We start from the raw sequence: 13,858 nt of genomic DNA on the forward strand, positions 1-13,858 counted from the left end.
TTGTCATGTCAATGATTAGACCATTCAGACAGATTGAGTATTGGCCTGCTCACATTAATTTTTGGTGCCTGTTTGAATGTGGTACATGATAGTTGTTTCCTGTCATGTTGAAGTGACCAACATCTGCCTGCCATCACTGTATTATTGTACACTGGATGTGTTGCAGTGTGTGGCACATGCGTATTTTGTCACACTATGTAGCATTTTTCATCTCATCATGTCCATCTCACATGGATGGGTGACAGTACTCATTCACTGACATATGGCTGTACTTGTCAAATGTACCATGGCTATGCTACATGCCATCTGTGTGCTGGCATTTGTCATGTATGTGAATTGGACACGCCACTCACAGTCTAATGTGTGATGCCAGTGCTACTCAGCATAAAGCGAATGTGTTGCTTTTCCATCTTGGTGCCTCCCCTTCCAACTCATTGACAGTGCATGCATACCAGGGTTATAATCATGTGGGATATGTGTAAATCATGTACTGGATCTCTGGCTTGTCAGGCCTATGTGTGTGCTATGGTGCTAATGCCTGTTTCCATTTTTTGTCTTTCATGTTTTTGCAGGTGATGACGCACTTGATGCTGTTGAGGTTAAGGAGATGGTGCAGACCCAGGAGGAATCTCAGGCACGACCGGGCACCAGTGGGGGACATGGTGTGGTGGTGGGTGAAAACCCAATCTTACTGCAGACAATACTGTCCAGGGGTGTCTCTGGGTGTACCTCCCCAGACCTCTATTCAGGTGCTGAATCGGATGATGAGAATTATGTGCCGTCGCAGGTGAGTGTTTCTGGCAGGGATTCTGTTCTGTCCAACCCACCTGCACCAGGGGTAGAACCCTCTATGGGAATGTCAGTGATGGTAAGTCCGCCTTTGGCGGTTACGGATGCAGGATCACACTCAACATCTGATCCTGTTTCTGGGCCATCAGATCAGAGGGGGAATGCAGTCCTGCAGCCTCAGGCAGTGCCAGCACAGCAAGGTTCAGATCGCCTTGCCCCGAACAGGTGTGGTGCCCGCCGACGCGGTGGCCGTACGCCACCAGGCAATACTGTATGGGAAAACTCCATTTACAGTATAGCAGCTCAACAGGGAGCATCGGTTGAAATGATGGCTCAGGCAATGGAGAAGGGTGGCCACTTCCATTCTCCCACCTGAAAGGCAGATGGAGCAACAACAGCAGGCAACAGACTCCATTTGCCAATCACACAAGGAAGGCATGTTGGCGTCCAACAGGGACCGACAGGCGGCACTGGAGACACTGCGCAAAGCCATACCTATAGAGTCACAGGGCCACAGGGAAGCCCTGTGGGTGAACTTGAGGCTTCCCGAAATTTAAAGTCAGAACAGCAGCTGCAGCAGCTCACACGTTTGCTCTCAGCTGAGCTGCGGGCAACTCGGGAGGAGATCCGGGCATGCGTGCAGAAATGCAGGCAACCCGTCAGGTGCTGCATGGGCATCTCCGTACTATAATCCTTCAGAACGAGACCTTCCACACCCGCAGGCTTGCTGCAATGGAGGACCATACCAGGGCTTTGCGTGGGCTGCCTCACATAGCACCACAACCTCCTGATACAGCAGCAGAGTGTGATGAGAGAGACAGCAGCACTCCTCCCACACTAGCGTAGCCGTGCAGGCCATGAGCCCATGGAGGTATTTTGTTTTCGCAAAATCCACGCAGGTGGCTGTTGGTGTGCACCCTGTCCTCGAACCTCCTGCCTGGCACCCACCTCCCTGGCCCGCACATGGCCTTTTTTGATTATTTTTTTATTTTATTTTTTTACAGTGTGTTGCCTTGTGTGGCTCCCGTGGGCATCCACTGTGTATTCCAGCTGGGCACATGCAGGCTTGTCCTGTGTTTGGGTTAGATGCTTGGGTTCCTGACACACACCCCTCCTGCTTCCCTTTCCATAGGCTTGCAAAGGGTGTGACCAAGTGACAGTGACTTACACAGTGACATTGGGCTCCCATGAGCTGTGTCAAAACTGTTTGTACATCCCTAGTGGGGATTGTTGTTGTATTGAACACTGCATGGTGTAAACCCCAAATCGACCTGTTCGCAACAGTGACGAACTCGAAGTGCAAGAGGTTCGCCAGCAGGTTTCCCCAGCCGAGAAGCATGGGCGATGCGTTCTCCTTCCCCTGGGACGGCCTATACCTGTATGCGTTCCCTCCGTTGCCGTTGCTGCTTCGACTCGGCCAGCTCAAGAGGTCCCGGTGCAGGATGATCCTCATCGCACCGGCGTGGCCGAGGCAGATCTGGTTCCCGGACCTTCTGGACTTGTCAACGTCCCCTCCCATCAAGCTGTCGGCGGACGCGGACCTTCTCTCCAGAGAAGGAGGCGCCATCTTCCACCACGACCCGGCATCGCTGAACCTGCAGGCTTGGCTCCTGCAGCGCTAGAGTTCGGAGGCTACGATATACCGGCCGATTGCAGAGAGGTTCTTGCAAAGGCCAGGGCGTCCTCGACTCTCAAATGCTACGGTCATAAGTGGAAGAGGTTCTCTATCTGGTGCCGAGCACAGAATATCAACCCCCTACAGATTACGGTCCCTCAAGTGCTGCCGTACCTGCTATCGCTGGCAAAGGCTGGGCTAGCCCATGCCTCCATTAAGATTCATCGGGCGGCGATCTCCAGATATACCAGAACCACAGGACGGATGTCCCTGTGGTCCCATCGACTGGTAAAAGAGTTTATGAAAGGACTGTTCCGGTCGTTCTCGCCGGTGAAGGCCCCGGCGTGGGAACTTAACGTGGTGCTGTTCAGGCTCATGGGGCCCCCATTCGAGCCGATGCACTCCGCACCAATGAAGTTTGTGTTGTGGAAGACTGCATTCCTGGTGGCCATTACCTCCGCACGACGAGTGGGAGAGATCCAGGCCCTATTCTGCAAAGCACCGTACTTGACTTTCCATGCCTCGAGGGTGGTGCTTAGGACGCACCCCTCCTTTATGCCCAATGTGCCGTCGGACTTCCACCTTAACGAGCCCTTGGTGTTAAATGTTTTCTTCCCCTCTCCTTCGTCGCCGGCCGAGAGGACTTTGCACTCGCTGGATGTGGCTAGAGCGCTGAAGTTCTACGTGGACCGCACGAAGAGTTTCCGGAGGACATCACAGCTGTTCGTGAACTTTGGATCTGTGAATCAAGGGAAGGCTCTCTCGAAGTCTTCTATTTCCAGATGGCTCTCCGGCTGCATCATGCACTGCCACCGGTTGGCTAACCGACCGCTGCCAGGCCGTCCGAGAGCCCATTCGACCAGAGGGATCGCTGCTACTACGGCGTTCTTATCTGGTGTGCCCCTGCTGGACATCTTCAGGGCTGCTACGTGGAGGTCGACGCACACCTTCACGAGGTTCTACTGCGTCGATCGGGATTCCAGGGAGGAGTCCAGGGTCGGCCAAGCAGTGCTGCGCAACCTGTTCGCTTAAGGTGAGCCTGGTGAGGAGGTAAGAGATGCTTAATGTTGAGTTTTTTGTATTGCTTAATGTTGAGCCACCCCCGGTGGTTGTGCATGTATGTACTGCTATTTATTCTTATATTCATGAGCATGTGAATCCATGCCAGACCCCATGCTGGAGAAGGAACAAGTTACTTACCTGTAACTGTTGTTCTCCAGCATGGGTCTGGCATGGATTCACATGCGAACCCTCCCGCCTACCCCTCTGCGGCTCTTCAGTTGGTCATACTGCCTCTTCACGTGCTACCAAATCTGAAGATGGCTGCCAGAGGCGGGGCTTAGGTAGAGGGCAGTCATTGGCTGTGGTCAGTATGACGCAGAGATCAGTGATTGGTTACTACTACGAAAGACAGATCAGAAACAAAACTGATACTGACAGAAGAGTTGATCCACCTGATCCTGGCGCAGTTCCCACTCGTGACACGCGCGCAGCTCCCTGCTGAGCGAGTCAGCGATGGTGTTGCTTTCTCCTGCCAGGTGGAAGGGAACCAGGAACATCCCCTGGGCGGCCGCCCAGTGCCACAGATCCTGTGCCTCCTTGGATAGGGCTGGGGATCTGGTGCCTCCCTGCTTCCATATGTAAAACATTGTCGTGGTGTTGTCCGTGAAGATCCGCACCACCTTGCCCTTGAGCGATGGGAGGAACGATTTGAGAGCCCAGAACACGGCTTGGAGTTCCAGGACGTTGATGTGCAGGAGCCTCTCATCCGGGAGCCAGAGGCCTCTTGCGTGGAGATCTCCGGTGTGGGCGCCCCAACCTTCCAGGGAGGCGTCCGTCGTCACCGTCTCCTGGTACGCCGGCGTCTGAAAGTCCTTGCCCGCCATGAGGTGCGCTCGAACGCCCCACCACTGAATCACCCGCCGGAACACCTCGTTGAGGGGGACCCTGTCTTCGAAGGTGCCCGTCGCCTGCATCCAACGGGCGTCGAGAAATTCTTGAAGAGGGCGCATCCGTAGTCTGCAGAGGAGCACCAGGCAGATGCAAGAGGACATCATCCCCAGGAGGGACTTGATGGACCTCACCCTGGCCACGTCCGTGGCTAGCAGGCGCTGCACCTTGCCTAGAATGGTCTTCATCCGTTCTTCCGACGGGGCCGCCAGGCGCCTCACTGTATCGAGCTTCGCTCCCAGAAACAGGGCCACCTGCGACGGCACCAGGTGGGACTTTGGGTAGTTTATGGCGAATCCCAGGTCTGTGAGTAGCTGGACGGTCCTCGCAGTGTGTTCGACGGCGAGTTCCCTCGTCCTTGAGCCGATGAGCCAGTCATCCAGGTAGGGGTAGACGTGAATCCCCTGCAGGCGCAGCCGCGCCGCCACTGGTGCTAGGCACTTGGTAAAGACCCTGGGGGCCGACTTCAATCCGAACGGCAGTGCTCTGAATTGGCAATGGCGTCCCTGGACGACGAACCTGAGGAACCTTCGGTGACTTTTGAGGATGGGAACGTGGAAGTATGCATTCTCCAGGTCCAACGACGATAGAAAGTCGCCTTCCTCCAGCTGTCCCAGTACGTGCTGGAGGGTGACCATCCTGAACTTTTGTGATCTGATGTATTTGTTCAAACGACGAAGGCCAGCCAGCCGCCCGTCTTCTTCCTGACGATGAAGTACCTTGAGTACACCCCGGAGCCCCGGAGCCTCTTCGGGACAAGCTCGATGGCGCCTTTCCTGAGCATCGCCCGTACTTCCAACAACAGTTGCGGGACGTGATTTTCCTTCCTGGCCACAGGTGGAACGTGAGGGCACTTCTTCAGGAATTCGATAGAGTGTCCTCTTGCCAGGGTATCCAGCACCCAACGGTCGGTGGAGATGGACTTCCACACGCCGACGAAATTCGTCAGCCGGCCTCCCACCGGGGTGCTTCGGTGGGGGCCTGAGACAACGGCCGGTTGAGCCCTGCTTGGAGGTGGTGGCCTTGCCGCCCTGGCCACCTTGCCGACGGCAGCGAGGCGCTCCCTGCTTGCCGTGACCCCTGTAGGCCTCCTGAGACGAGGAGCGTTCCGCCTGGCGGTAGGACGAGCCACCACTGGATCCCTTGGAGGCACCCTGTCTGCCTCCTGAGCTCCGAAAGGGCTGTTGTTGCTGAAGGGCTCCGAGGGCGCGGGCCGTCTCCGTGTCCGTTTTTATGGCTTGGAGGGATTCGTCCACCGCCTTCCCGAACAAGTTGCTGCCGTCGAACGGCATGTCCAACACCCTGGTCTGGACGTCCTGACGGAAGTCGGTCGCCCGGAGCCAACCCCGTCGTCGTAGGCAAACACCGTTGCCCAGCTGGCGGAACCCGGTATCGGCAATATTGGTTGCCACCGTGATGGCGTGGTCCGATGCCACCTCGCCCTCTTGCAGTATTTCCAGGGCCTCAGACCTCTTGTCGTCCGGCAGGAAGTCCAATATGGGGGCCAGCTTAAACCAGAGCTACCTGTCGTAACGGGCCACGATCGCCAGGGCGTTGGCGGCTTTGATCGTCGTCGCCGCCGACGAAATGACCCGCCGCCCCATGGCGTCCAACTTCTTTCCCTCGCCGTCCGGCGAGGAATTCGACGTCGAGGCTCCTGACCCCGCCGCTTTCTTCTTCGCCGCCGCCGAGACGACCGAGTCTGGCGTTGGCTGGGCCCTGAGGCACAGGGGAGCGGATTCGGGGACCCGGTACTTCTTCTCGTACCGGTCCCGTTTGGCTGGTGCCGTGGAGGGGTTTTTGAGAACCGACAGGCCCTCCTCCCAGATGTCATCGATTAGAGGCACCGCAATGACAGTCTTCCTCTTGGCCTCCCGGAGCTGATAGAGGAAACCTTCCTTTTTCTGCTCCTCCGGGCAGAGCTGGAACAATTCGGACGCCCTGGCGATCATGGCATGGAATGAGCCAATCTCGTGGGGCGGTGAGGCCCGGGAGACGGGAGACCCGTTCCGTCGTCGCCCTCAGAACCCGTCGTTGAGCCCAATGCACCGTCATCTCCCGACTCGTGGGAGGATGAGGAGGGAACTGTAGGCCTTACGGGGGGCGAGCGGAGGAGAGGGTTGGGTCCTTCGTCGTTTGTTCTGAGGACTTCCCGACGGGCCAGGTTGCGGGTCCTCCGGCCTGGGCCGTGGGAATCTCGTCCTTATCTCAGAGCATAAGGACTGGATCGCAGACAAAATGGCCGCTGAGCCATCCTGAGGCCTAGGTTCTGGCTGCGCCGGAAGGGAAGGCTGCTCTTCCTCGCCATCGTCGTCTTCCTCGGTTATCTACCGCGGATCTGCCTTACGGAATCGAACCTTCTCGAATTGGACTTAGAGGTTCCTCACGGCCTCGGTCAGTTCCTCTTCCGAGGCTGACTCCGAACTCGAGGAGGCTACCGTGCCCCCCCTCGCTTCTTCCATCATGGCGGCCACGACGATGGGCTGAAAAGAGGATTCCCTCCTTGGCGGCAGGGAAACTCTAGTCCCAGAGACAGTCTCCGCTGGCGGGGTCTCTGCCGGCTTGGCCAGAGTCGCCACGATCGCCTCGATAGAGGCCTTTGCCTGCTGGGTAGGGGCCTTCACCACCTTAGGTGCGTCCCGGGCCTTCTCCTTCGGGAGAGGGGCGACGCCTCGCTCCCCCTCTGCCGAGATCGGACGGGGCCTTCTCCCGAAGCTTACCCGGGGTCTCGGACTTCCTCTTCCCGGAACCGGAGCACTGGCTCGTGGTTGACGGTGCAGGGGAAGGTGCGCCCTGCCTGGCAACCGAAGAGACCTTTCAGCGCTCCCGGAGCCAGCGGACTCGCGACGCTTGGCCTGATGTTGGGCCCCCGTCGCCGGGGCGCCCGCACAGGACTTAGAAGCCCGCTCGGACCCTTTCTTCTTCTCACCCGTTGAGCCCTTCTCCAACCAGCTGGCGAGACGGGATCGACGGTCCCTCATGGTCCGCTCCGACAAGTTCTTGCAGAACTGGCAGTCCTTCTCTACATGAGTCTTGTCCCCATGAAGACAGTAGAGGCATCGCGAATGTTCGTCTTCCTTAAACACATTCTGCAGCCCGCATCCAGGGCAGCTGCGAAACAGCTTGGGTCCGGGCGACGAACTCGCATCTTGTGCCATCTCGAAGTAGGCCGCAAATCTTCTGGAATCCTCCAAGAAGTTGATTCGACGAAATCTTCACCCTTGAGGGGCGTAGGAAAATCCCACAACAGGTAGCCGTTAACGGGAGTAGAAACAGTGGAGCTTGAGGCTCGATTAACCGAAAAAATGTGAAAATTCACCTGAGAAAGCGCAAAACACGCAGTAAAAGCTCGATAGCTAAGCACGAGGACTCCCAACACTTGAACGTGCGGTAAAAATCTGAAGATGGCTGCCAGAGGCGGGGCTTAGGTAGAGGGCAGTCATTGGCTGTGGTCAGTATGACGCAGAGATCAGTGATTGGTTACTACTACGAAAGACAGATCAGAAACAAAACTGATACTAATTTTTTCTTTACCGAGGATTCCCAGCCTGACGACGGGGAATATTCATGAGCATGTGAATCCATGCCAGACCCCATGCTGGAGAATCACCAAGCAGCCATGTATCGCCATGCCGCCCAGCTTCTAGGTCCCGGTTTAGGGTTGACATTCTGTAAATGAAACTGTCATGGATGGACCCTGGATAGTTGGCTTTTACTGAGGTGATGATTCCCTTGGCATCACATACTACCTGCACGTTGATGGAATGCCAGTGCTTGCGGTTTCTATAGATGTGCTCAGTTGCCCTGGGTGGACGTAGAGCCACATGGGTGCAATCAAATGGCACCTAGCACTTTGGAGAAATGTGCCACCCCGTAAAAATCCTGGACGGCAGCCTGCCTTTCTGCAGTTGTTCTGGGCAGGTATATGTGCCTGCGGACTAATGGGCGTGCAGTCATGATGGCCAACACCTGGTGTAGGAAGCGCGACTCTGTGGCCTGTGACACCCCCCACCACCACTATGGCACTTGTCCGCTGAAATCAACCAGTGCAGTACATTGAGCACCTTTTCCAAGGGGCTCAGTGCTTGGGAGCACAGGGTGGGTGATGTGAGGTCATCCTCCCACTCACTCACCAGGTCGAGTATTATGTGAGGTGGAAACCTGTACCTCCCATATACCTGGTCATCAGGCAACCCAAAAATTCTGGCCCTGACTAGCCTCCTCCTCCTGCGGTGTCCCACGACCACTGCCGAGAGGAACGGTATATTTATCGTAGCATCTGAGCTTGTTTGTTTTTTGCGCACACTTTTATGCTGCGCGGGTCCGCGTACGCCTGCTTCCTGCTGGCGTATGTGTTGCCGGATTAGCGCGTCTTTTTTGGCGCACGCGTTTGCCCAGTTCGATTCCATGAATACGTGTTGCATGCGCACTTGTGGACGTTCGGTGCATTTGCCTCCTGTACTTCCCTCGTAACGCCCACATTTTCACGCGTTGTTCCCCATTCCGCGTGTTATGCCCCGTGTTCCGCCTACTTTTGTTGTGTGCGCCGCGCTATGTGCGCTTTCGCTGTGCGTGTAGCGCATGCCGTTTCATGACGTGTGGGCCCGCGTGTGCCACGCAGAATTGTGGCGCACATCCCAGATTTTACATGCGCACGGTCTTCCATGAATCGACGTGCGTGGATCTTGCACGCTTGCACTGCGATTTTCACACTTGCGCTGCGATTCGCACGCGTGCACAGATTTTCGGCGCACATTAATTCCATGAATCAGCCTATAGATGTCATTAGATCGTATCCATGAAAGAACCTTGCGCCTGAAACTTAGGTAAGGTTGGTCCTTTCTAAGTTCTAAGGGGAGTTTGTTCCAGGTTTGGGCAGCTATGACTGGAAAACTAGCGCCGCCAGCTGTACTCTTTCTGTATCTAGGCACCATCAAGGTATAAGCGTTAGTCATTCTTCTGGGGCGGTTTGAGATTCTCTTGTTGATTCTGTTTGCTAGATACGGAGGAGCTATATTGTTGAGGCATTTGGACGTGAGCAAGAGAGTTTTGAGGGTGATCCTGTCTTTAATATTTTGCCAGAGGATATTCCTTCTGGCGGTAGAGACATGGGCTCTGTTAGGAATGTTTAAGGCTACTCTAAGAGCGTTATTTTGGAGTGTTTGGAGTTTGTTAAGGATATACTTGTTCGATCACGCGTATAGGGCATTACAATAGTCCAATCTGGATATGATAAGTGCATTAGCTAAAGTAATACAGCTAGCCTCTGTAAGGAATGGTCTACATGCTCGGATCAGTTTACAAGTATAGGCTGTGGAGGAAGCTAGGGAGTTAATTTGTTTCTTAAAATTGAGTGCTGAGTCCAGATAGACCCCAAGGGTTTTGACTGCAGGCATCACTTTGATGACATTGTTGTCAATGTTAAACAAGTGTCATGATCTCTGCTTCCAAAAGGTCAGGGTTTTCCCAACTCCCTTGGAAGCCGATCCATAACCCAGGTTCCGAGTGCCAACCAGTCCCAATTGGGACCTTTTGGACCCAGTCCTGGCGCCAGTGGCACCAGGCTCATAAATATGCCCAGTCCCAGCGCTGGAAGCGCCGGGCTCATAATGCTTGGGTGGACTTACCTACAGCAGACCATGCTGCTTACTTGCCTGCCAGTTGAGCCTCTGATCCTCTTCTGTTTGGAACTACTTTTCCTGTTGGGTGGGGCAGGAGCCACTCCCTAGATTCAGAACACTGGAACTCTTCTGGAAAGCAGGAACTCTTTTCTTACCTAGGCGTGGCTGTGGAAGGAGACACCTAAGCACTACAGGAGGCTATTTAAACCACACCCGATGGATGAATCTTGCTTTGCGTTATTCTGCATCCTCTGCAGCAGAACGTTCATCGTGTCTTCTGCATCTGATCCTGGGCCTAAGGAAAAAGGCTTACCATCCTGAATCCAGTCTTCAGCAACACCTATAAAGACAAGAAAGAACAGGTTAGCATTACGGTCTTCGGTGACAGCTCTTCACTTACCTGGTCCATCGGCTGTCACCAACGCCTCGCGCTGCATTCCGGCATCTGAAAGACAAAGGCTTACCTACTCTTCGTGCGCTCCGGAGGTCTTCACACTGCATTCCGGCATCTGAAAGACAAAAGCTTACCAACTCTCAGCATGCTCCGGAGGCCTTCGGCGCTGCATCCCGCATCTGAAAGACAAAACAAGGTGCGTTAAAAGACATTGGGGAACTTTAATACTCACGTGGCATTACTCCTTTCCACATCTAACCCAGTGGGTATTCCGGCACCCTGCAGCCGCTCCGAACTTATACCTGCAAAATAAAAAGACAGTTAGAGCGCATCGTGAAGCAGGCATCAAGCACTTACTTACGTGCTTCCAGGCGCTTCTATTCATCACACGGGCTCCATCTTCAACTCACTTCAGCCCGTCATCCGCCATCGCCGGAACCCTGCAAAACAAGAAACATCATTACTAAAGACTTTAAAGACATTAGAATTACTCGAAACTTACCGTTCGTGCAGTAAACGACGGACAGCAGTCCTCTGAAGTCAAGAGGCCTGCTCCCCTTATCCAGTGAAGAAACTGGTTACAGCACCCTGCCCCGAGGCAGATGGAGAGCACGGCGTTCACTTACCTAAGGTGAGAGCGTTAACCTTTGGGGTTCTACAGGAGAAGAGAAAGGGAAGAAGAGAGAGACATTCAATAACCCAGTTCCTTAATCCCATATTTTCTATCTGCAGACATCTTACCCTTCAAGTCAGACATACAGTGCACAGAGGTCCAGCCCAAAGAGCCAGCCGTGTGTTACACATCACCTTTGGAGATACGGTATACGCCCAGTCAAGACCGGCGCCTCTACGGGAATCAGGTGAGCGTTACAACAAGGCATAGTTAGGGTCAAGTTTTTTAATCGCTGTCTCTGTGCCAAGGATCAGTATCTCCGTTTTGTCGTCATTCTGACAGAGGCCATGGGATGCCATCTATGCCTGAATGAGGAGATATATCTTATTTACCAAGGCTGAGTCTTCCAAGAAGTTACCTGAAAGGGGGATGAGGATCTGAGTGTCATCTGCACTGGTGGAGTAGAGTTTACAGTTTTTATATCTAGTAAAAATGTGTTCTAAGATTCTGTAAACTGTAAAAAGATAAGGGGAGTACAGGATGTGTTCTAAACAAACCATCTACCTGCATTATATGCTGTGTGTGTGAAAGACCTTTTCAAAATACATTAACATTTATAATTACAAAAATATTATTTTTTCCTTAGTGTGCAGGTTGATGGTTGTAAAGAGATGGGCATGTACATACGTCTCATAAGACATCACTGAAAACTATGATTTAAGCATTTTGGAGCGAGGTGAAACCCTGTTGGTTTATTTTGACTTTCTTCTGAGGCAATCTAATGCATGTTAACAAATGTATGTTGCATATTCAGAAAAAAAGGAAGCTGTAACATACGTATCGGTCTAATTTCCATCTAAACCACCATTCATAGACGTTTCCATTTAACTCAAACAGTTCAGATACTGGCCACAGTGAAAATATCTTCTCGAATGAACCCTAAAAAACAGAAAGTAAATAGCGTCATGATATGAAATCATTCTCGATTTATTCACATTTGAGAATTTACAAAAAATATCTAAAACATCACATACATGAACAAAGTTTAATTTCTAAAAGAATCTCCTGTATTTCCTGCCAACACCCATTCATCAGATAGAGGCCATTAAACATGTACCGATTTCACATTATGAAAACTCAATGCGCAGCTATAAGCTAATTGACTGAAAGTCATAATCAATGTTGAAAAGCACAACCCAATTAAAGAATTATAGAAAAAGTTGAAGTGTAAAACCATTGCATACTTTTTTAAACACATCATTAAAAAAAATGCTTGAAAAAACAGACCTGTAAGAATAGAGCCATAGAATCTCAGAAGTGCAGTAAGTTACATGCCAGGCGTATTTGACGACTAAACACCAGTCACAGTGGTCCTGCAGCTGTAATGGCCTCTCAGAAAAATTATCTGGCAGGATGGTTTACCCGAGACCAAGGCAGTTAACATCAGGAATAACCGACTGCACACCTGGCATAATGTGAAGATTTCTTCATGCTCCAAACCTTCTAGAGGAAGGCAAGGTGGCTAGATATAATGTAGTTTTCTGGCAAGACCAAGCCTTTGAAAGGTGGGTAAGACACAGTAGAGCTTTTCAAAGTGACATGTGACTTAACAATTCCTCAGCCCTGTCAGGCATTTCATAGGCATAGACTAAAACAAGGTGAAATAAACACTGGGCTTCATTACAAGTTTGGTGGTGTGAGAAAAAAGTGGAAGTAATTTTGTTACTGCGACTTTTCCCGCACCGCCAAATGATCATGTCAGTGGATTTACCACCGGCGGAATTAGTGTGTGGTAAATCCACAGATTTTCCGGGCTAAAGTGGTGGACTCACCGCCAGCTTGTTGCTGGAAGTAAATCCTCCACTTTACGGCCTAAAATCAGATTTAACGCACAGTAATTGAACAAGCAGTAAATCTTCCAAAAATCCCCCTGTATTCATATGGACTTTAAAAATGGGTTACTACCACTTGTAATCCGGTGGTAACTCCACTGGACCAAGTGGTGGCAATGGATTTTGGCAGTTTTTTGATGGATTTACTGCCAGAATACCGCCAAACTTGTAATGAGGTCCATTTACTTAAAGGGAAATCTTTGTCCACTTTTCTAACTCATGGAAGTTGACACAAGTGTGCCACACTTGAGCACACCCAATTTGGAAAGGTTTTGTCCCAGTAACAAGTCACTCTTTCTTAGGTGAGATCATTTAATGGGTGCTGACAAAGCTTCAAGATGAGCCCCGTGATCTCATACCATTCTAAGACCTAACACGTTTTTGTTTCAGCCCATTCCTAGTATCACAGAAGTCATGGTACAGGGGGTGGATGGTGATCAGAACATTGTGGATGGTGGATGTTGAGATTTTTACACAACCCTCTGGTGAGGTGAGTCTGCTCTGCAACACCCTCCCCATGGGTCAAGGCAAGAGGGACTCCCCCATAGTGGACAAGGACTTCCGTTCCTGTGACAAACTCCCTAAAACTGTGCACACCATGGCATACATGAGATGCTCTGCAATACCAGAGCCTGTTAAACACCAGAACTGGGATGAAGAAACACTTGATAGACATCATCATCACATAGAAAAATAACATATCCCTTTAAATCAATATATTCAATCGACTGGGTTGAGTACATTAAATATCGTGTACTCAACGAGACCGAGAGAGAGAAAGAGAAAGAGAAAGAGGAGAGAATCGTGCACACAGACAAGGGAAATGTAAATATGGCAGTGACCCCACAGGCGGATACACCATTGTCAACATCTAATGAGGAAAGGGTCAAACAAGATCCTCTAGAGACACCCATGTATCACTAAAGGGGTAACTATGACATCTTTAAATGCCAAGGACAGAAATAACAGTGACAACAGTCTAGA

The 13,858-nt window shown here is 52.0% G+C and overlaps 1 protein-coding gene across 3 annotated transcripts in view; it reads right to left on the reverse strand.

The window, feature by feature from the left end:
- The window catches only part of CASD1 (CAS1 domain containing 1), an 895,825-nt gene that overhangs the window by 203,876 nt on the left and 678,091 nt on the right, over positions 1 to 13,858 (reverse strand). For all 3 annotated transcript variants that reach the window (XM_069648572.1, XM_069648573.1, XM_069648574.1), the window contains one exon: positions 11,820 to 11,921. In XM_069648572.1, coding sequence (XP_069504673.1) covers positions 11,820 to 11,921 — 102 coding nt within the window. The remainder of the gene's footprint in view (positions 1 to 11,819; positions 11,922 to 13,858) is intronic.

The sequence above is a fragment of the Ambystoma mexicanum genome, chromosome 2q, assembly GCF_040938575.1.
Source record: "Ambystoma mexicanum isolate Mex_15411 chromosome 2q, UKY_AmexF1_1, whole genome shotgun sequence".
NCBI lineage: Eukaryota > Metazoa > Chordata > Amphibia > Caudata > Ambystomatidae > Ambystoma > Ambystoma mexicanum.